This window comes from Hermetia illucens, chromosome 2 (assembly GCF_905115235.1).
Source record: "Hermetia illucens chromosome 2, iHerIll2.2.curated.20191125, whole genome shotgun sequence".
Taxonomy (NCBI): Eukaryota; Metazoa; Arthropoda; class Insecta; order Diptera; family Stratiomyidae; genus Hermetia; species Hermetia illucens.
The window spans coordinates 150,774,596-150,798,643 of record NC_051850.1 but is presented as its reverse complement, the minus strand read 5'-3'; the positions used below and the strand labels follow the sequence as shown (position 1 = coordinate 150,798,643).

Here is a 24,048-nt window from a genome sequence, read left to right as displayed (position 1 = left end):
TAAAAACTCTTTTCAAAATCTAACAAAAACAAATAAAAATAAACGACAAAATAAATGAACATTGGAACACTTTATAACCTGCTACTGTTGAGATTTACTTTATAGTAAACAATATTATTAAATTCATAACTCCATCGCAACCCGTCCCTAGAAGAATGACAAACATTGACTAAAATCATATCGAAAACCTATGAAAAGATATACTTACAAAGGACCATCACCTGATAAACAATCTTTGATTGACTCTTCAACTTTGTACTTGTATTTGGTTTCGACTTTCTCATAGCCATTGTTCGGCTAGAAAGGAGTTCGTTTGAAAACGATTTTCCGTCAACATTAAAACAAAGGATTACCTGAGGTGATATTATCACATTTCGTTCGATATCTTTATAAGCTTCCAAATACTTATTTAATTCGGGATTGGAGGTGTTTCTCAGCCACATTTCAACCTTCTCATCATTTAATGGGATTTCACCTAAATACCATCGTTTGACGTAATCTTCGGCATCAGTGAATGTTAGAAATATTTCTCTGGAAATTAAAATGTGGTTTTGATGTTAATATTTCTAGTGTTCATAGCAGCTAAATAATAGCTAACTGTTCTTGTTATTAGTAGCAATTGGAAATTTCGCACTCGTCTAATACTCGTGATTTAATTCGCCTTTGATCCAAGATATGTATATCAAGTTTTATCGAGATATTGCACTTACCGATCTTCTTCCTTTTTCCTCAATTCTATCATATGTAAAAACACATCTTCTAAGGCTCGAATACTGCAATGTTGATAAAAATGTTCATGTAATGCTGTACGTAGACTGAACACAGAATTAATTCGATCAATATGACTCCTATTGAATTGAATATGTTTTCTGTCTGGTGATACTATTGCTTCTACAAAAAGACGAGGGTAGACATAAATTCTTTTTCTGTGCCATGAAATAAGTACCAACCTTTAAAAATATGTCGAACATTTTCTAAATGTGTTTCCATATCAGAAGCAAAACTACCACTTGGACAAATTTTATCTGTCTTGCTAAATCGTTCCCAATCACGTTCAAAGTAATCAAAACGATCTACATCTATACCACATGATTTATTGCTGATAATCTGAAAGAGGGAAGAATTTATTAGAAGACAAAACTACAATGGTTAGGTATGAGTATTCGATTCTATTGTTGAGTATGTAACTATGTACGTATGTGCGGCGGGGGAGAAGCTATAACTTCAGAGCCTCAGGCCGTGGTGCCCCATTGTACTCGACACCCCCATCTAACGGAGTATCCCGAATTCGTTAACGTATCGCAGGATTTCCGTTAGTGGATGTGATGCTACCCGTCGCAACTGGAGAACATCGGCGCCGAAGAGCTGATGCCTGATGCGTCCATAGTCCTCCTGCTTTTCGATAGGATACACCTTGCGGTATGCATCTTCGGTTCTGCCAGGAAAAGTTTGGTGTGTCTAGCAGCATTCAGGCTCGGCCACCTGTCATTTTGGGACACTTGTTCGAATTTTTGAAGGCAGCCTGCTGGTTCCGTTCCCGGCATGAGGAAAATTGGACCCTCTTTTGCTAAAGCATCCGAGACTTAATTTCCCTCTACGCCACAGTAACCAGGTAACCACAGTAGTTCCACCGTATTGAATCTAGAGGTAGAGTTCAAACGGTTTCTGCATTCTCGAACGATTCTCGAGGTGATCAAAGGACTACTCAACGCCCTCAATGCAGCCTGGCTATCACTGTAGATTGCGGAACGCCTGCCCGCTCGTCAATCATTCAGTTTGCCGCCCTTAGGATCGCGTATACTTTGGATTAAAAAACCGTTGCATATTGTCCCAAAGAAAAGCCACTTCTTGTTTTTATTCGAGAGGTAGACTCCGACTCCAGAACCCTCTTCTGTTTTCGAGCCATCGATGTAGAAGACCTCCGTATATGCCGCCACACATTCCTCTAGGACTTCCCAGTTCTCTCTACGTTTAAGGATAACTTCATATCTTCTACCAAACAGATGTATGGGGACCCGAGACTCGGAAGGTATTGTAAGAACTGGATTCAGTACTCCCAGTAACTCTTCCAATGCTTTGTGCCCCCCACATCCGTTGTTTCCCCATAGATGTAATCGAATTAGTCTATGAGCTACTCTCATTGCAGTGTTTTGAATAAATATATGCGGTATCTGCAAATTGAGTAATGCATTTAGAGCTGCGCCGGATGTCGTGCTCATGGCACCGATAATACCCAGACACACAGTTCTTTGCAATGCGGCAAGTTTACGATGAATACCTTTTTGTCTCACCTTAACCCACCACACTCACTAATGATAGGAACATATATCCACATTACCACACAAGGCCTAAGTCCCCATGTCGAGTCAAAGGTCCGTCTGCACAGTCCATAAGCTATGAGAGCTCATTTCAACCTTACCTCTGTTTGTACCAAAGAAGCTTTTTATGTAGAGTGATTCTCAGATATTTCACTGCTTCAGAGAGTTGAAAGGTTGCATCCTTCACCTCTGGAAATCAAAGTCCATTCAGTCTTCTCCCTTTTGTGAATAATACCGTTGTGATTTTATTTGGATTAACTGAAAGACCATGCCTGAGGCACCACTTGTATGTCAGATCAACGGCACTTCGTATATTTCTACACACCGTTCCAAGATCCCGATCAACAACAAACACAGCCACGTCATCAACATAGGCTTGAGCGTGTTTGGGTAAATTTTGCTGTTCGCATAGTAGTGAGTCGATCAGCATACTCCACAGAAATGGCGATAGCACACCTCCTTGGGGCAGCCTTTCGTTGCTTATGCTGTTAAGTAGCGATCGACATCCACTTTAGCACATACCAATCTCTGCGTTAGCATAGCATGGATCCACTTAATTAAAACGTCATCAACACCATGTGCTCTGGCGGCAGCACAACATTTTTGAAAAGACGCACAGTCAAACGCCCCTTCAATGTCCACAAACACCCCCATCGCGTACTCACTGTTCACAGTTGCATCTTCTATTTTTGAAGCCAAGAATAAAGAGCAGACTCACAGGACTTTCCACGCTGGTTAGCATGTTGGTTTCCATTAAGTGGGTACGACCTCAGTGCCTTCCCACGAATGTGACGCTCAACCAGCCTCTCTAAACCTTGCAGCATGAATGAAGCCAAGTTGATTTGTCTGAAGTGCTTTAGATTAGAATAGTCATCCTTCCCAGGCTTCGGTATGAAGACAACCTTAACATTCTGCCAAAAGGTAGGCACATAGCCCAAAACAAGCGCTCTATACCCTCCTTTAGCATTGCTGGATAGGTGCCATCCATGCCAAGTCCTTTGAAATGTTCAAAGGCTAGTAGTATAGCAGCTCTCACCTTTTGATAGGTATCAACAACTTCCGCGGGCAGCGGGAAGATGCTGCAATTTATATTGTGTAAGCCGAAGACCATTATTGCTCTTCGCACTCAAAATGGAGATGATGCTCTACAGTTTCCTGATATGATTGAATTTCAATCTATCTAGGAAAAAGTGGAACACCATATGGCAACTTCCCCTGAGTACATTCAGACTCTTTTGGTCCATTCCAAATACCAAGCTCCACAAACCTGCACGTTTGTAGATGTCCTTCCTGGCATCCAAGAACTTTACCCTCCAAAGTCCATGCCCGAATTGTGTTCACCAAGCATGCGGATGATGTTCTGTCTTCCTTCGAGGGCCTGGTAAAAAACATCCGACATGTTCTGTCCTGCGCAATTCAGTGTTCACAATAGTGAACTTGGGCCAATCGCCAGCACTGAAAGCCGGGATTACCTGCTGGAGCGACTTTAAGGCAACCTCATCAATGGACTCCAAATGGAGAAGCCCATCGCGAAAACCTTGATTGTTAAATCTTGGCTTTGTTCCAGGCTTCAGCGTTTTTTTCCGCATTCTCGGAAGATGGTAAATTGTCCGTCTGACATTTTGCCATCCTTGGAGGAAACTCCCACGGCAGCAGTCAGAATTGAGGCTACAGCTTGTACATACGTCCTCTTCCTTCTCGCCTTCGTGTCCGTATTCCTATAGGAGGGATCCCGCGGGACGCGTAGATGTAAGCCCTGATGCGGAGCACAATAAAGCGTTGGCCACCACAAATGTGTTGGTCTTACGCTTCTTGTGCGCATTACCGCTGACAGAAGAATCTGATGCGTCCATTGTGGATCTCTCCGGGGTTACCGGTTTATCTCCACCTTCCACCGAAAATTTCGCTTGACCTGACTGAATTCAACTTTCTCAGCAATGTAGGAGTCATCCCAAAACTGCATGCAACGAAACAGCTAATGAAGACAACAACAATGACATCGATGGTTAGGGTAATGTTCAGGGCAAAACCTTAAGTCATGCCTGACCTAGTGTTGAATGTAAGTAGAAGGGCTAATGTTCGGTGTGTAACCTTTGGCTCTGGGAGTCTCGCATAGTTTGGTTGAAATCATGCAGAAGTATACCTTTTCGCACACATGTGTTCGATGTTCCACTACATCCTGAAAAACTGTTATGCCCTTTGATGATTATAGTGTGCCTACTTTAGCTATACATTACCGGTCAATGTTAAAACCGTCGGAAATTTTTGGAAGTCTTCTACGTCACCCATGTGTATTTTCTTACTTTATACCATAGCCGGACTTTATTCCAGAATATGCGTGGAGTTTTACTACCCTCCTCAGAGTCTGTACTTAGATAAACCCAACTTCCCTAGATAGTAGTTTGGCCTGTGACTATTCCCATTATGATCTAAGATTCTTCTTGAGAAAGTTCAAATAATCTTGGGAGGGCTTTAGTTTATATGTTTCCAATAGTACCTTGGGCTTTTCCATTCCTCGCAAGCTTGTTCAGTTTAATTTCCTCAACCATTCTACTTCTTTTCTGACCCCTCCCCGAACCTACGGAAAGGTTCTAATCCATATTCCAATATGGCCCAAAATCCAGAATATTCAAACCTTATTGCAAGTGCTAAATGTATTTCATTTGAGTGTCTTAATGATTGACAGACGGAATCGCAATATTCTGCCTACTATAATTCATTTGTTTGGAAATTGAGGGTGTCCTAAGTTCGCCATCCACTTGATGACGGACCGAACCAATTGGAGAGCAAATCACTTCCACTACTCGCAATCCGCGGGCCCCTTAGTTTTGAGGTTGCTACCCAATCTTTAAAAAGGAAACGACTCTCGAGCAGAAACAACTCATCAAACACTGCCTCACCTGACCGAAGTGGCTTTTATTGGCTGCCTTATATGAACACGTCATGGGTGCGAACTATATTGAATGAAAATCCGGCTAGTAACAACAGGCCTAAACCGACCGAAGCAGAACTCAATCTTTGTTTACGGATTGAAGGAGTCCTGAGTTCGCCATCCACTAGATGTTGGACCAGACCAACTGCTCCCGAGGCAGAGATATGGCAGCGCCTGATGAATTGCCTCTGCCGCAAGTTGTCTCTCTTTCTCCTATATTTCCTTTGAAGGTGAAAGTAACAAATCTACCTAGAGCGCATAAATGAAATATGCTAGCGTGCTTTAAAAATCGTCGCAGGTACTTTTTCCATAGACCAATAACTCCTATGCGGACTTAGGACCCCTCAATCCTTAAACAAAACAGTTACTATCGTCCTCCAATTTGATTTTATCGCATAAGACGTTCTTATATATATGATATTTACCCTTACGGTTAGGAAATGGATCTGACCTTTCGCGGCATATATACAAAAACTCACCTGACACCGATTGAGTGAGGAACATTCGAACTTTTCAGAATATTGATCTATGTAGAACCTCACCCCCGGCAGCACTCGCCGGTGCGTACCTTGCTAACTGGCTTGGCGTCAGAGCAAGTAATTGGATGTAGAGACTGTGGCGGTCTAATTACTTCCAGACACTTTTGTGTATTGCTTTTTTTCAAAATTTAAAATGAAAACAGCAGTACGGTTCGCGGTTCTTTCGTTCGCGTGACTTCGACTGCCTACTATGAATAAAAGAACGATTCCTATTGAGCCGGTTGATTCGCGTTTCCATCTTCCATTGTCCAGTCGGTTGATAATTTGTGTTAACGCGACTTGTTTTGGAAGTTGTTCGGTGAAAATTGAACGTAGCACGGTATCGTTGACGTTCGCATGACGTAAGTAGTGTGAGGGTTTTTGTCCCCCGATGTTTTGGCCTTGCAGAACTCGTCGAATTCTAGCCTCCTCTGATTCCAAAAAGGCATTTAAAATTCGTTTCTTTATTGCGTTGGGTATTTACCTTGTTGAGGAAGCTTCATTGCTAGATAGACGATGTGTGGATACACCTCTGGTGGTGCATATTCCATAATATAATCGAATTTCGTTCCTGTGTGATACCATGGCTTCTAAATGCGGATTCCACTTGCGATATCTAAAATTATGGATGATCCTTCAAGAATATCGGGAAATCTCACAGTTGATAACAAAATCATGGGGGATGGTGCGCCTATGAATATTTCAGCAGGATCACCCCCCTTCGCTGATTGATCGTTTGCCATTTCTCTCGATTTTGTTTCGACGCCGCGGACCTTGCTTTTTCCGTCTGCGTCAAATAATAGAATTTATTTGCTTTTGCGACCACTACCTAAAGTTATCACGGACCGATGGTTTCGAATTGTTTCTGCTCTTCGAGATATTAACCAATTACTTTTTTGTACGCACGCGGTGGTTTTACATGCTTTTGACTTTTATATGTGCAATCCTCTGCCCGTTCTCCAAAACTAGGTAACTGCTCACTTGTATATTCTGTAGTCTGTCTTCCAATTGAACAATCAGCGAGCGAGGTACATGCTTAAACTCATTAACGATTCTTCCGCCTCTCACGGGAATAACTTGGCTCGTCTGCCTCAGCTGACGTATGGTACAGGGCTGCCAAAACCCTAGATACCGTTGTCGAGGAGTGTGCGCACATTCCCGAAACCAATTATAATACGTTTTCAAAAGCCAAAGGTCGTAGCCGTGAAGTCAGTACCCATCCGAGGCTGTGAAGTTTCAAAATTTGTTGATTGGTAGCCCACCATTCCTCTACTTACGGCAAGCAAAGAAATTTTAAAGTGTATTCTTAAAGCCCCAACTCATATCCTTCTTTCAGCAAAAAAAGAAAACAAAAGTGAATTTTTTTTTAAATTTCAAACCCTTTAACTCAGCAAAGGCCAACCAGTAATCATCACCATCGATCAAAAGCAGTCACAAAGTACCGAGGACAACACATTCATAGCAAAGAAAGAAAAACCTAAATCTATAGAACCAATCAGTAATGTAGCGAAAAATCAACTCACATCAAAAATAAATTCTTCTTTGACGTTCCTCCATCGAAAGTTCTCTTTATCACTCACTATGAGCCGATTTATCAATTCCACTCCATATTCATGCTCCTCTGGGTTCTCTGAGAGTCTTATATCTTGGAATATTCTATTTATTATTAGGGTTCCTACTTGCTCATGCTGCAATTGCAAGATGATATTGTAAAATTTAGAAAAAAAATATAGGATTAATGATGAAAAATTGATTAATATAAAAATTACTGTTACGCACCTGATATTCTCTTCCATTATTGCATTGGTCAATAATTTTTTCCCAAAAATGTGAATATGGACCATGTCCGACATCGTGTAAGAGACCAGCTAACTAGAAAATAAATAAAACTATATGTAAAAACCACAGGAATAATACTTTTAGTTATGATACAGAGCCTTACAAAAGGCAAGAATAAGTTCCACTTCTTAGATTTTGAGGCGATTTCGCCAAAACAAAGGATATTCAATCAGTGTTACTCTCCAAATTATCGTTCCCCAGTGCCGATTCGCTAACAAAAAATCGGAAAACTAACTCAGCTCTCGCGCGTCGAGATGGTAAGTGACAGCAATCTCTTTAAAGAATCATGATCATCATCATCAATGACGCAACAACCGGTATCCGGTCTAGAGCTTTGACCTTATGGTGAGACGTTTCGAGCGAAACAGTTTTTGTAAGCTATCAGCGTCACAAAATCGTACCAACAACTACCACGAAATAACACTGAATTTTGTCATCGAAGAATCACTAACGATCAACCAATTGCACGTCGATTATCTGGAGAAAAATTCTAATCAGCGAAAGTCGAATTCGATTTCGTATTGGAACACGGAATATGTCAACCATCGAGAAGCGAAACTGGTAAATAGCGAATAATTTGCGGCGACTTTCGCAAACTTTCCGGACAAATAATTCCAGGTTATTGTTATCCAATTACACATGTTCATGACGTGACTGAACGACTACTGGGAAAAACTGTGTTCGCGACACTGAACCTAAAGCGTGTATACCACCAAATTCCTATGGCAAAAGAGGACATTCTTAAAACTACTGTTCGAACATTGTATGGGTTATTCGAGTTTCATAGATCAAATATTTCACAACCTGGGTTCCGTATTTTGCTATATTGACAATGTCAGCATTACACAAAAAACAGCTTCGTATTTTACGACTTCAAGACTATCGTTCGTCTATCAACGTAAGGAAATGTATCTTCCATCAACCGGAAGTTAATTACTTGGGATATAGCATCTAAATCGATGGTTACAAACCACTGCGTGAACGAGTAGCGGCAATTGTAGCTTATCCAAAACCAAAGACAAAGAAATTCGCAGCCCCCCTTAATTTCTCGAATAACGAAATCGACAATTTGGCGACAGACGCCATTAATACGGCTACACGCTGAAAGACGAACCTTATTAAAGTCGATAAAGTCGATAATTGTACACCTGAAGGTCAGACAAATTTGGCGCAGAAATCTCAAGCGAATTTTTGTTGAGGATCCATCCATCCATCATCCACTTGATGTCGGACCGGACCACTTGGGAAACAATTTGCTTCCTCCCATGTGGTCTACGAACCCCTCTTTTTTAAGACTAAACACCCAAGTTTTTTTAAAAAAGTTGACTGACATCCGGGGCAGAGGCAACTCATTAGACGCTGCTTCACCTCTACCGTGGGAGCAGCGTGACCGAAAGCGGCGACATGAGTGCGAATTATTTTGAAGTGAAATCCGTCGTATGTTGAGACCTAAACTAGACCCAGGCCGAATATGTTCTAAAACGTAAGTAGGTTAACCGCGAGGCACATCCCGCAACTTCGTTCTGACAGAGGCCATGGAACCTATCTGCAGTGATACTGGAAAAACAACAGTCCTTACGGAATCTTTTGAGCGACAGCTCAATGTATCTTCTCCACGAAAAGACCCAACCCTCATTGCGACCATTCAATCAACAATCTCTCGAGAAATTGCTACAACCTCACCATTTTGTCCTCAACGAATCCGTCAACGGATTCGAGAGATTTTCTGAGTTCACCACAACTCATCTCCGTGGTAAAAAACCTAAACGATAAAAGGTCAGCCGGGATTGATGAAATTCCCAAATTCGTCCTAAGAACTCTCCTAAATAAATAAATAGCCAAAACGATTGCCATTAGGGAAAAGGATGTATCCAGAGAACCAGAGAATTGTAAGACTATCTAACTTGGACAAGCTGTTTAAGGGAACATGGATAATCGAGTTGGTCCAGCATTGCGTCCTCACTAAAATAATTCCTAACCATGAGTTTGGATTCCAATGCAAACACTCTACCTGGCCCTCAATAACAAACCTTCGTTAGCGCGTGCTCTTGACCTAGAAAAGGCCTTCGACTCCAGACGGGAAAACGGACTCATTTATAAATTAGTTGAAAATCAGTTCTCTATCCCAAGGATAAGGCTTGTTATCAGCCTTATCGAAGATAGACACTTCTATGTCAACGCTGGGAATGAAATTTCCGATCTTTTGCCGGTAACATCGGGAGTGCCGCAAGGATCCGTCTGAGACCCAACTTTCTATAAAATGTTCACGACTGACGTTCCGTCCCCTATAAATCGACACTCACCTGATTCAATTTGCCGATGACAGATTAGTTTATTCTTCAGACCTCCGACCCAACAAAGCAATCAAAGTGATAGAGCATTCCGCAAAAACTATCAAAAATGAAAAAAATAAATGAGGCAAAGACACAAATCTGCATCTTTCGGAGAAAATCTAGGTACCCTAGTTCTAGATCCATCCACAAGAACGCTTGTTGAGTTATATGCTTCTAATTCATTTATACATGCAGCCTCAGGGCCTACTGGCAATAACAAGATAACGGAACTGATATCAAGACGCACAGGAGAGGATTCTAAAGGAATGCAGTGCAAGGCAAATTACTTTCCACCAAATTTTGGTGGCTTATGGGAGGCTGCCATCAAGTAGGCAAAACATCTGCTGCAACAAAAAGGTTGTCTCAGCATCATTAACCTACGAAGAACTATGTACATTGAGCATCGAGGTAGAAGCAATTCTCAATTCAATATCGCTTACAACGGTATCAAGTGACCTAAAGGATTTAGCCACATGAACACCGGGCCATTTTCTCATCGGCGAGCCATTAAAAGCTACTGTCGATCCACATGCACAACCCTCAAGGGGAGATCTTAACACAAGATGGAAGCTGGTTTCGCAAATCAAGGAAGAATTCTGGAAACGCTGATCCCAAGAATACTTAAGCGAACTTCAGCACCGGAACAAATAGAAAACAACGTCACGAAATATTGAAGAAGAGACAATAATTATCATCAAAAAAGACAACTCTCCCGTGATGAAATGGCCACTTGACAGAATCATCAAGGTGTATTATAGCGAAGATGGTTTAGCGAGAGTAGCCGACGTACACACAAAGTCTGACATCCTGAATTCCGGATTTACAAGTTAGCACCCCTAATTAAGTCGCCAACACAGAATATTGAAGAAGCAACGGATTTTCGTGAGGAAGCTAAGCATGGCAAAAAACGCAATCATAATGAAGGCAAATCGGCACAAGACACCTCTAAATGTGAGCTCACAGAGACACCATCTCGGCAAAGGAAGAGGCGAACGATGGGGAACGTATTCATGGCAGTTCTGTTGACGTCCCTGTTAGTCCCACTCGTCAAGAGCAGCCACGTAGAAGTAGTTAAATTCACTCAACCAGGACTTCACTTCGAAAACCAAGGAAAATTAAACTTGATATCCGATTACTGGAAGTTGGTAGTTTATTTCAATCTGCAGCCATAGGAGTCTGAATTACGACCCTTAAAAAAGAGCACAATAACTCTGCAACAGCTTTGTCAGCAGAGTCCTCTTCAAAGGCCCATGTGAACAAGTGGTCCATCCACTTCGACACCGCTACTTACACCTCGAGGAAGAAAACGAGCTACTTGTTGCGAAACAAGCGCCCGGGAGGAAGGAGGAACAGCCGCCAGCTCGTTATTTGGAGTTCTGGATTCGAATTATGCTACGGAAATGTCGGAAAAAATTTGTGATATTCACCAAAACGAAAACTGGTTCATGTCACTGCTCAAAAACACACTTCTATCTTGGACGCGACGATCAATATCATGAAAGAGAATCAGGAAACAATTGACCAACGATACAAGGAATAATGTCACTGATGCCCTCCATCAATTCCAGCTTGAACAACTATTTCTTCCCTGGTCTATCTACAGCATGGTTCTTATGGGTAGTATAGAAAGGACCCAAGTAGCGTAACTAGACATGATGTCGCAACCTCACCAAGGACAAATAAGTTACCTCTTACTATCGCCTCACCAATTCAACCAGGAGACCACAAAAATAAGGACTCATCTCCCGGCTGGTCTTTATCTGCCTATGGAACCAGAAGATACCCTTCAGTTATATAGGCTCAAGTCAGTGGAGGGCCGCCTGACCGTCAAGCACGCTATTTTCCAGATACCATTAATCGGCTTGGAAGAGTTCGCATTATTTAGAGTATTCCTAATTTCGAGGTGCTATAACAAAACACTCATAAAGGTACGGCAATCATGCAACTACCTTACCATTACCGCTCATCTCGATCGATATTACCCAGTGGCCGATTTCGAACTATCGAATTGCGTGATGGTACACAATTTACCTCATTTATGTACCCAGTCAGATTTCATTTATCAGCACGGAGCAAGTGAGAACAGATGCGAAATCGACCTCTTGAACAAAATCTCCATGCCAGAATCCTGTCAATGTAGAAATTCCGAAAACGAATAAATGGATTTATGATGGTTTCTCAATCTTTAAGTATAGTCTGTCCTCATTCTACTAGTACGCAGCATATTGAAGAATCAGGCATCTTAAGGGTCAAATCAGGCTGTGTCGCAAGACAAAACCACATAATTCTGGAGACACACCAAACTCACTCCAGCAATTTGACCATCTCCCATTCGAGGGGGTCACCCAGCTGTCCAAAATCAAATTCAACATAAGGGGCCAATCCGCATGCAAACGAAATACAACAGTTAGCGAAGGAAATCAAACAGCAGCAACCTGAATTTCCCAGCAAAATACATCGCCATCAACTTCACAACACTGTTCTGAGTTCATTCGGGCTTGGCCTAGCAGCTCTCATCACCCTCAGCTTAGCGTGGAAATATCGAACCCTCATATGCAGACAATGGAAGACGAAACCGGTATCCGCTGCACGAGGAAATCTAAGAATCTGATGACCCTACGAATCATCAGGATATTGAGTTCTACGCTTCTAATTCGTTTATACTTTGCGTATTTGTTATACTGTATAATATATTGTAATGTAAACATAAGATATACGCGAGTAAATTAATGACCGCATTGAAATCTGCAAACATTGTTCCACGTGCATGTAATTGCAAACTAGGCAGGATCAATGTTCGAACATTTTTTCACTCAAGGTAAGAAGGTGCATTGTACGCACTTTGTGATAATCAACATTTTTCATTATTTTCGCGTATGTCTTACGTATGCACAAAATTTGTATTTAAACTAACGGAGGAAAATAGACAGCTCAGTTCGATCGGAAAGAAGCTGTCTCTGGTGAGGCTGCTAGAGACGATCAAGGTAGGTACCTAAGATTCACCATAGGGTCAACAATTATTAATTGGTCGATTGGTGTTTCACCAAACGACACTCCCAGCAACTACAGTGCTTGGTTGATGTTTCGCCAAACAACATTTCGGAAGAAAATTGCGGCAAAAGAGTCGCAACAAACGCTCAAAGCTCAAAGTCGAGAACACCCCAGTGAGCAGTTCCGAATCGATCAAGTACTTAGGAATCCAATTCAATGAATTCCTAAAGTTCAGTCCTCACCAATTAGTAAGGCACGCGGGGTACTGAGTATAATCCACTTTCTTCTTCGTGAGAAGGTCGGTCTAAGCACCAAAACCAAAACTGACTATATGTAAAACCCTAATACGATATGTTACGGAGCATCGACGTGGATCACATCCTCATCGAAAGCCATCGAAAAAGGTAGGACCTTCGAATGCCGGATATTAAAACACTGTTCTAGGGTCTAGTGTCGGAACGAGAGACTTTCCCAGTAAGTGCGACAATCGCCTTTTACGACAAACAGACATATATAATGCAGAACAATTGAAGAGAAGGCCAGAATGGGGGAGAGGAATTGTTCTGCATCATATAGGGAATGGTGGAGTACAAACTTAAAAAGCAACGACGTCAGGAAAGCATACTGAACGCCATATGCTCCACTTCGCAATTTACAAGAACCATGTAAACCTAACAGATGACAATTTCCCACAAAATATGATGATTTAATAAAAAACACCTACCTTCACACAAAGCTTATGAAAATCATTGATTTTAATATTTGTATTTTCCTCCAAAGCCTGAAGGAGTTGCCCAGCTTTACTATAAACCCTGAAATGAGAAAAAAAAAATATAGTGAGGATACATACTACATAGTAGTCTCCCCATCAGTTTCTTACCCAATTGAATGATCATACCGAGTATGATTCAGGGCGGGATACATTTTGTCCATGACGCCCAATTGCTTTATTCCTTTCAGCCGTTGGAAAGCTTCAGTTTTCACTATTTGCTCGAATAATTCCATCTCTGGTATCGCCGACATTTGAAAGGAAAACTGTAACGGCAAAAAAACAAATCAGGGGGAACATCAATTGAAATCAATCAGATTAGATATAAGAGCTCGCGATATACTCAAAAAATCTACAAAGCTCTTTATCGCATCAAGTGTTCGTTATCATAAGTTTTAAATCCTCAACAAAATTATCGTCTTACTTTTTGCACAAATAGATCCATATAAATTGGAAAAACCAAGTCGATAGAGCTGTAATGTAATGTTTCATGTTCATGAAAGCAATTGGCATGAAACTCGTTTCTGACAGGACGAAACTGTATGAAGGTCAGAAATCGTTCAAAACCACATAGTGCGTCTCCGGTGGTCCCCACCAACCACTTAGATTAATTGATAGGTGCGGCCTTAGAATAATAGCATATCACCCTGTGTTTTCCTGTGGGAAACTGAAATCTAAGACACAGCATTTTTCATGTGAAATTAGAACACGCGCGTAAGTATAAATGTAATACTCATTTTACTCAGGCAAACCAGTTCCCCGGCCTTCGGCAAGAACACGAAGTCGAACGTCGTCCCGATACCAGACGGCAGCGGTGCCCGATAAATGGAGATGCCATGAGGACGGGTCCTTGTTTCGGTATTGCTCGCTAATTAGCACTAGATTAGCATTGGCTTCCGCAGCGAACTGTGCTAGCAACTGATGAGCGGTTCCACTCCGGTGCATGTTGATTTGTAAAATGCGAATCATGGCATTCGCACCCTAGCGCTTTCCAATTTTGCCCTGAAGATTGAACACCATCCCGAGCCCACAGTGTGTTCAACGCTCTCACTAGACGCGCCACGATCCCTGCAGAGAACGCAACTCTCGCTTTCATTGCAGGTCTTCGCTTGATAACCCACTTGGCCGCATCTCCGGCATGCTGTCCTCCTGTCCGGTCCCTTGCAAGCTGCTGACATGTGTCCATAGTCCAGGTACCTGTAGCACTTGGTGGAAACTATACACATTCGCACCCTGCATACTACCCATCCGATTTTGATTCTCCCGCTGCTAAGAAGTTTCGTCGCATATTGCTCGGGGACTTCCACCACGGCGAGCTTTTTGCCTCGAGCATTTACAGAGGTGGTACCCGGGTATTGGTTACCTCTGTACATTCACTCTTTATCGCCTCCTCTACTTCGACTTTTTCTGTGAGGCAGTCAATAAACCCTTGACCGCTTTGCAGAACGCACTCTTATTAGTAGTCTTTGGACCCAGTTCAACGAGAACTCCGCCACTCCTCGTTATCCGTATGGAGGACACCTCTGCTCCGTTGGCTTCAGGTTTCATCCCGTAGCGAATTTCACTAAAGACTTTCGCAAATGTCTTGCCTTCCGTCGACTTAATAAGCAGAGCCGACGGCCTATTCCTTCTGATTTTCCTCATCTTTTCTGCTCCTGGCTTTTGGTTAGCAGCCTCCTTGTCTTTGGATGAGGTGTCTCTCGCGGGGTAGTCACTTGTTTTCTTTTTTCCTTCTTCGCCTTCTTTTTTCGGGCCCTGGAAACTACTTCGATAAAGTCTGCTTCAGGCACGTCGTTCTCTTTCCGCTTTTTCCCCAGTTCGCTTTGCAGTAGGCTGTGGTCCGCTTGACGCAAGCAGCGTTCTTAGAGGGGACTACTTCTGTTTCTGCTCTCCAATCGTCTTCTGCTACTCTCCACGTTCGCCTATAGAAGTAGGTGCGGTCCAATAGTTCCTTCAATTCCATCAGCCCGTTTTTGACGCTTTTGCTGGCGTTCCTCTGGAGGAACGATGCCGACCGCATACGTTTCACCACAGCTGCGCAATTCATGATGAGCCTTTCCTCTTCGGCTCTAGCTAGGACGGTCGACTGCATTTGCACTCGGTTTGTGTCCGAATCCATCTGCTCAGGACTAGCGATTCTGACTGAGCTTTCTTTCGGAACAAGGGCACTATAAGATATTGGAGTTGCCATCTCGGCCCGGTCAGTCACACCACTTGATAAGGCTTCCCCTTTATTTGGGCTCCCCAGTGTCACATCGGGTATGCCAGCCCTCGCTACCTCTTTCACTGATCGCTGCGGTAAACGACGCATTTTTGTGCTGCGCCCAAACGTGCTCAGCTCTTCCTCCTTCCCTGTTGTTTCGTCGATTTTTTTTATTAATTTGTGTAAATTCTCCATGGAAAACTAACCAGCGCATCGTGTGCAAAGGAGCGGGCCGCAATAGTCGGGAACAGCCCCTACCCCAGTTCCCTGAGGTCTGACCTACGCTTAGCTGATCCCGGAATTCACGGACTAATCAACGCGGTCTAACACCGGTTCAATGCATACTACCCGACCAGGGTCCCGAAGGGGCTGGCTCCTGATACACGTCACAACTACTACCTTGGCAGAGCTATGCTCACATCACCCCGTCGACGTCGACAGAGAGTTTTCGACGGCTCCGGAGACTCCTAGCGTGTCCCGACGGGTACCGGTTATTCGTGATTCGCTCTTCACCGAGAAGCTTTTTCGAGGCTACTACCTAGCACGCAGGTATACTGCCAGCTAGGGGGTCAGAACTACTAACTCGGACACTTCGGGGACATCACACCCCGTATCGTAAGCGACCCTTTAAAGGTCGCTGACGACCCCTGACGGGAAAACTATATTGATATGCATAGTGGTACCGGGGAAGAAAGTTGATTTTTTTGAAAATTGTGGAAAATATTTCACCATAAAGACTCAAGTGGGTACCCGGTTATTGACAGTAGGGTTAACGAGAGGAACTGAAGCCCTGACCACGGCCGGAATCAATGTGCGTCAACCGACGCTTTCCTGAACGTTCTCATCGCTTTTGACTTCTACTTATAAATCTCCCCTTTCCGGCGTTTTTCGTCTGTGTTTAAGGAAAGATAGACTCGGTGCATGCATATACTCATTATCTCGTCTGCCAAGATGTCAATCCGCATCATTCCCGAGATGAATGTAAGACTGTTCTGACGGCAGAACATATGTTTAGTGCTGCCCTTCTATAGCCTGCATGCTATTTATGCATACTACTTGAAATGTCTAGTAACTTCCCCCAAATGGTGCAACAAGATAGAGTTCACCACTGTGACAACAAACAGCCTGCAAGTATACCGCGGCCCTCTTACGTTAAGGAATCATCCTATCTGGAGCCGCGGATACTTTATCGCAAACAGACTGTCCGTGTTGTTTAAAGCTGAACTTCTTGTTTATCATCACTCCTAAGCATTTGATGGCCGACATCAATGTGATATGATTCCCAATTTTAATAGAAAGCTAATTTAGCTTACAAAGCTTGGTGATAACGACCACTTCCATTTCTTTGTATGCAATGTCTCAATATAATTCGCAGTCAAATCGTGTTCTGAGAATCATTTAAAGGAGCATTTAATATCTGCAAGCCGCTTCGGTCCCGCTGCTCCCAGGGCAGAGATGAGGCAGCGTCTGACGGGTAAGGAGCCGCCTGAGCTGCCGTTAATACAGGGGATAAGTTTACGGGAGGGAAGGGAATATCGTGGAAGATGTTAAAAAGCATTGGGCCTAGGATGGATCCCTGACGGATTCCTGAGTTTACCGGGAAGTCGATGGAACGAAGTCCATCGAAGCGCACGTGGCAAGTTCTGTTGGAGATAAAGCTTCCAAGGATTCAGAATAAGGGGAAGGGGCAATTAGTCTGAATTAGCTTGTAGAGAAAGCCCTCTTTCGAAACTGAATCGAATGTTTTTTCAAGGTCTAAGGCGCAGGCTACGGTGCAATGCCTATTTTCCAGGAGATTGAGAATATGGTCTTGTAGGCGCAGGATTACCTGCTCGGTGGATCTGACATTCTGGAAGCCCAATTGATTAAGTGGCATGATAGAGGAGTAGTGCCTATTGTGGTGACTTGGTAGGATACTTTCGAAGATTTTTCCAATATTGGAAAGAAGAGGGGCCTCATATCTTTGAGATAGGTCGAGCACCACTTCATAGGGATAAATATTAGAAGGGCTGATTTCCATGATACCGGGAAGTGTCCGTTGTTCAGGCAGCTGGAAAATGTTAAGTGGCGAGAAGCGATTGAAAAGAACTTGAGACTTTTAAGGAGAGATGTGGCAACAGGCATATGCTGGACGGATGCCACCACCGGTGTTCTCCGTGGCGAAGTAGGCCTTTGCCAACTATTTTTGACAGAAAAGAATTGAAAGAAATTGACAATCTTTTTGCCATGTATAATGTGTTTTGCTACGTTTACAAAAAATTCGATTATTGATTGAAGTTCAAGTAGGAAAAAATTAGTTTGTAATTGTTTTGGTAGAATATCAAATTTCACATCAAGTTGAGTTTCATTCAGCTCTAATGCTCATTTATTCAAAAATACCGAAATGTTCCGAATAATTCTTCTTCTTCAAAATAATAATACGTTGCAACGTCGCATAGAATACTAGTGCTCACGAGGAACTTTCCATTTGCAACCTGAAATTGGAATGAATAGGTGAATTCCTAAATTGGTGACACCGAAGAACTCGCAGCAAAGCCCGTCAGGGCTGTTTGTTGCGTTCCGCTCATTGCGAGGACGACGAAGGTCGGCTAAACTGTGCGCCTGAAGAAGCCAGAACGCAGCGCCGCGATTGCGGCTTCGATTGTGCAATCGCAAGCAATCTGCCAAGGACACCCCGTATCAGCGCCGACTGGAAGTGCTAAAATCATTGTTCGGACCATTGAGCCGCTAGCCTGTAAGAATCAGGAGCTGACTTCGAGGACGTCGCCGCAGGGAACCGGAGCCGCCGTCAAGAATCAATTGCAAGTTACGACTACTGCTGCGAATAAGCAGCAACATCAACAGCAATCGGTGTTACCGAATGCAGGCGCAGTTATCTTGTAGATACTGGTGTGGAGGTTTCGGTTCTTCCCGTACCCCGGCACCATTGGCTATTCCCTCAATCTTTGAAACTTGCGGCGGCAAGTGGATGTGAGTCTTGGCTTGCGTAGGACGTTCCCGTGGCGATTCATCCTGGCGAATGTCAGCTTCCTCATTTTAGGCGCAGACCTCTTGTGTCAATATCGGTTGCTAGTGGACTTGCAGAACATGTCCCTTATAGACTCCACAACCAACCTTAATTCGTCAGGCAGAATCTTATCTTACCCCAACAACAATCTTTCCGTACTTTTGAAGGACATTACTGACTCTCGTGTTCGGGCACTCCTCCAAAAGTTCAGCCAGATTACTACCGAATGTAATCTCTCTAAACCATTAAAGCACAATGTGCAGCACCACATTAACACCACTGGTTCCTTTATCTTCTCAAAGGTGCGTCCTCTACCAGCCCAGAAGCTGGCTATTGCACGGAAAGAATTCGAGCAACTTATGCAACAGGGTATCTGCAGACCTACAGACAGCTGTTGGTCTTCCCCACTCCATATGGTCCCTAAACCAAATGGCGAATGGCGCCCCTGCGGGGGTTAAAGAAGGCTAAACGCACAGACTGTTCCTGACCGATATCCCATTCCACTCATCCACGACTTTGTGCATCATCTCGCAAACTGCCGCATCTTTTCAACCTTGGATTTAACCAAGGCGTATCACCAAATCCCTATAGGTCCAGAAAACGTTCGAAAGACGGCAACATGCACACCCTTTGGACTCTTCAAGTTCACACGAATGATTTTCGAGTTGTGCAATGCGGCGCAACCCTTTCAAAGGTTCATCCACTCGGTCCTGCGAAACCTCGACTTCTGTTTCGTATATTTGGATGATGGTCGCTTCTTCCTCAGATTCTGAGCACTTAGCCCATCTCGAGTGCATTTTTCAATGCACCTCCTTGAGGTTGGTTTAGTCTCAAACGTTGAAAAATGCAAGTTCCTTCAGACACAGAAGAGATTCCTCGGGCACTTCATTTCCCCTGACGAAATACAGCCTGACCCAGACAAGCTTCCCGCGTCCGAAAACCGTAAAGAAGTTGGAGGTTCTTGAACATGCTAATTTTCTATCTTCGTTTCCTGCCCAAGGCCGCCCAGTCCGTTTTGAAAGCGTACTTGTCTGGCCCCAAAACAAAGGACACACGAGAGATTATGTGGTCTGAAGAGGCTGTCCACGCGTTTGATAAATCCCGACAACAGCTGGCTAATGCTACACTCTTGGCATTTCCTCGACAAGATGCACCCCTAGCCGTTTTTATTGATGCCTCTGACATCGCAGTAGGTGCTGCTTTCACCAAAATGTGAATCAAGTCTGGCAGCCGTTGAGCTTCTTCTCTAGACAGTTAAACCCCGCTCAACGGAACTAGAGCATCTACAATCAAGAACTGCTCGCCGCGCACTTGAGCATTAAGTACTTCCGCTTCTCCCTAGAAAGCAGGCCGTTCAGTGTTCACGAACCATAAGCCTCTCAAGTATGCGTCCCCTTGTGAGCTTCGACACCTCAGCTTTATAAGCCAGTTCACGTCCGACATACAGCACGTGTGCGACAAGGACAACACAGTTGCTGACGCTTTGTCACGTGTCTCCGAGGTTAACATCCCCGCCTCACTCGACTTCTCGGCTATTGCCAAAGCGCACGAGGATGACACAGTACTTCAGAGCCTCAAATCCAACCGCAAATACAAATTTTGGGAGTTGCCCATCTTCGGCTCGAACCTCTCTCTCTGCTGCGAATACTCGGAAAAGGGACCCCGGCCATACATTCTGGCCACCTCTCGCAAGGAAGTGTTCCACGCGGTTCACGACAGCGCATCCAGGCATCAGGACGACGAATCGGTTAGTCACCGATAAATACCTCTGGCCCTCCACGAATAAGGACATCAACTCCTGGGCCAGAAAGTGCATCGCATGCTAGAAGTGTAAGGTCACCAGGCATGTAAGAAAAGAAGTGGGCTCATTTCCCCGCACTACCAAGCGGTTCGACACCTTACACCTCGGCATCATAGGCCCTTTGCGAGACTCGCACGGTTTCAGGTATTGCCTCACAATCATCATCAGGTTTGCGCGGTGGCCTGAGGCAATATTTCTGAAGGACATTACGGCGCAATCTTGTGCCGAAGCCCTCTGTCGAGAGTGGATCCCCTACTTTGGTGTCCCTGCAGTGATGATCACTGACCAGCAATTTGAGTCCACCTTTTTCTCAGAGTTAGGCAAACTCCTGGGATTCAAACCCCAGCGGACTACGGCCTACTAATCTAGAACTTTGGCACCGGACGTTGAAAGCCGCCATTATGGCCCGCGACGATCCGCCCTGGACTCAGGTCTTGCCTCTCGTCCTACTTGGGCTTCGAACAACCCGCCGGGAGGAATTTGTTTATATGAATAACATCCGAAACAAAAATACGTTGCAACGTCACATGGAAGACTAATGCTCACGAGGAACTTTCCATTTGAAACCTGAAATTGGAATAAATTGGTAAATTCCTAAAATCCTATGGAGAAATGATCCCAGCAAGAGTATTCGCACCTGTCAGCAACTAATGGTCACTTACGGTATGACATCAGCAGCGTATCAGACCATTTTATGCCTCGAGACTCTGAACGAGAAAGGGGCTCGATCTTGTCCCCATAGCTCTTCAGCTATCAAGCGCAGTTTCCACGTAAACGTTATGGCTGGATCCAATACTATCAGAGAAATGCGCGAAATCCAAAGGCAGCTCAAAAAATTGCTAAAGATAGCCGGCTTAACTTTAAGGAAATAGTCGAAGCACCTCGAACAGTGAACCGCGCGTCGGTGCTATATAACTTTTGCTTCTTATGCCACCCTCTACTCCCAGTCTTGATTGGAAGCTTGAATGATTGGACTGCGACGCATTTGAAAGGGTCTGACCACGAAGCGGAAGTGACACTGGATATTGCCAGGAACCCACAGGAATGCTGCAGTTCTATGGTCAACTTACAGAAATGGTTGGAGCTTCCCGGTTGTTTAAATTTGGACTTAATTCACGATGTCTAGGCAAAGCACTGGGTTGGATATTAACGATTCAAAACAGGGGACAACACTCCTGGTGGCTGGTATTGAACAGAAATTACTGACCTGCTTCTAAACCCTCTGCGTGACTTAACTAAATTAAAGGAGAAAGCACTTGTCTTGAATGAACAAAGGAGTACTCGAGAGATATCACCACTTTCCTGAAGTACGCAAATGCCGATTACAATTTACAATCACCAATTCAGCAAAGCGGCCTTAGTAATGCTACCCTAGTCAGGCTAGTGAAAGTGTCAATCAAAAACATTCTATTAAACAATGCGCAAACATACCAAGTAATCATCCTCCGGCGGTAGATGCGAGACTCCACCATTGAAAATGGCCAAAGTGAGGCTGCTCAGCTTGTTCATCCCTAAATACGCTGGTCTTCGATTACTTCAAGGTTGGGAGAACCAAAAATTCATATAATCACGGAATCTATCAATGCTAATGCAATAAATTCGGGAAAAAACTTGAACAGCAAGGAACAAACACTCCACGACTTGTCATGTACTTCGACATATGAGGAGCTCTCATATGCTAGTGTTTACGTCACAAAAGCGATTCACAAACTGGCAACCTCGTTGTTAACCAAGATATGAAAATGGTCGGAGTCGCACATCTCTAGTTTGCAAGCTTAGTGTGGTCAAAACACAACCGTTCATCACATTATCTCTACTCAAGATCCCAGAATTTCGTGATTTTAATTAATTTGTGTGGTTTGCGGCTTTTAACTTGGCTGGCAACCAGGTTGTCCGTTTGTAGACGATTTAAGCCACGTGAAGTTGCCGCAGATTTGCGGTCTTGGTTAGACGTCAAATCTGTGCTCGGATTTGCTCTTTATTGAAATTGGGGTTGTGGTCACTTCCCACTTCCGGTTCACAATTTTTCAATGATACAGTTATGAGCAATGATAGCTCGAGATGTCTGGAGTTTCTTATTAAGGCAGGCCTAGACCGGATACCGGTTGTTGCGCCGTTGATGATGATGATGATGATAGCTCGTTGCTGTTTTTTGCTGCGTATATAAAATGAAAACGATTATATGGATATGTAACATATAGCATAGCAATATATGGATATTGTTTTTAATGAGAGAGACACCTTCTCGTTTCAGTTATATCTTACAAATAAATCACATCATGTGTGTGTGTGTGTGTGTGTGGGAGGGGAGAAGCTACAGCTTCTGAGCACTCAGGCCGTGTTGGCCCATTGTACTCGCCACCCCCGTCTAACGGAATATTCCGGATTCATTAACGTATCGCAGAATTTCCGTTAGTGGATCTGATGCTACCCGTCGCAACTGGAAAACATCGGCATCAAAGATCTGATGCCTGATGCGTTCATAGGAGGGGCATTCACACAGGAAATGTTCCGTGGATTCCGCTTCCTCATTACAGAAGGGACACGTATCATCTTGAGTAATTCCTATTCTGAACATATGCCCAGCTAGTAAATTATGGCCTGTCAGAATGCTCACAATACACTTGCAAGTCCTCCTGCTTTTCGACTAGATAAACTTTGCGGTACGCAGGTTCGGTTCTGGCAGGAAAAGTTTGGTGTGTCGAGCAGCATTTAGGTTCTGCCACCTCTCATTGTGGGAAGCTTGTTCCCAGTTTTTAAAAACAGACTTAGCCAACGCTACTGATACTCCAATTGCTGACTCCAGTCCCGGCATAGGGGAGATTGACCCCTCTTTCGCTAAAGCATCTGAGATTTTATTTCCCTCTACGCCACAGTGACCAGGAACCCACAGTAGTTCCACCGTATTGAATCTAGACATAGACTTCAAACGGTTTCTGCATTCCTGAACGATCTTCAAGGTGATCAAAGGACTACTCAACGCCCTCAATGCAGCTTGGCTATCACTGCAGATTGCGATGCGCCTGCCCTTCAACCACTCGTCAATCACCTAGTTTGCCGCCCTTAGGATCGCATAAACTTCGGCTTGAAAATCCGTTGCATATTGTCCCAAAGGAAAAGCCCGCTTCTCGTTTTTATTCGAGAGGTAAACTATGGCTCCAAAACCCTCTTCTCTTCTCTGCCATCGATGTAGAAGACTACCGTATATCCCGCCACACATTCCTCTGGGACTTCCCAGTTCTCTCTACATTTAAGGATAACTTCATATCTTCTATCAAACAGATGTATGGGGACCCGAGAATCGGAAGGGATTGTAAGAACTGGATTCAGTACTCCC

The 24,048-nt window shown here is 43.8% G+C and overlaps 1 protein-coding gene across 1 annotated transcript; it reads right to left on the bottom strand.

Moving 5' to 3' along the window:
* Positions 1-9: 9 nt before the first annotated feature.
* Positions 10-22,478, bottom strand: LOC119648275 (deoxynucleoside triphosphate triphosphohydrolase SAMHD1). The gene is made up of 10 exons (XM_038049930.1): positions 22,143-22,478; positions 13,812-13,966; positions 13,656-13,743; positions 7,548-7,640; positions 7,292-7,456; positions 951-1,107; positions 711-891; positions 354-531; positions 209-297; positions 10-147 (listed from the first exon to the last, which is right to left on the bottom strand). The coding sequence occupies exons 1-10, from the start codon at positions 22,218-22,220 to the stop codon at positions 72-74; spliced, it is 1,260 nt and encodes a 419-aa protein (XP_037905858.1). The 5' UTR covers positions 22,221-22,478; the 3' UTR covers positions 10-71.
* Positions 22,479-24,048: the final 1,570 nt, after the last annotated feature.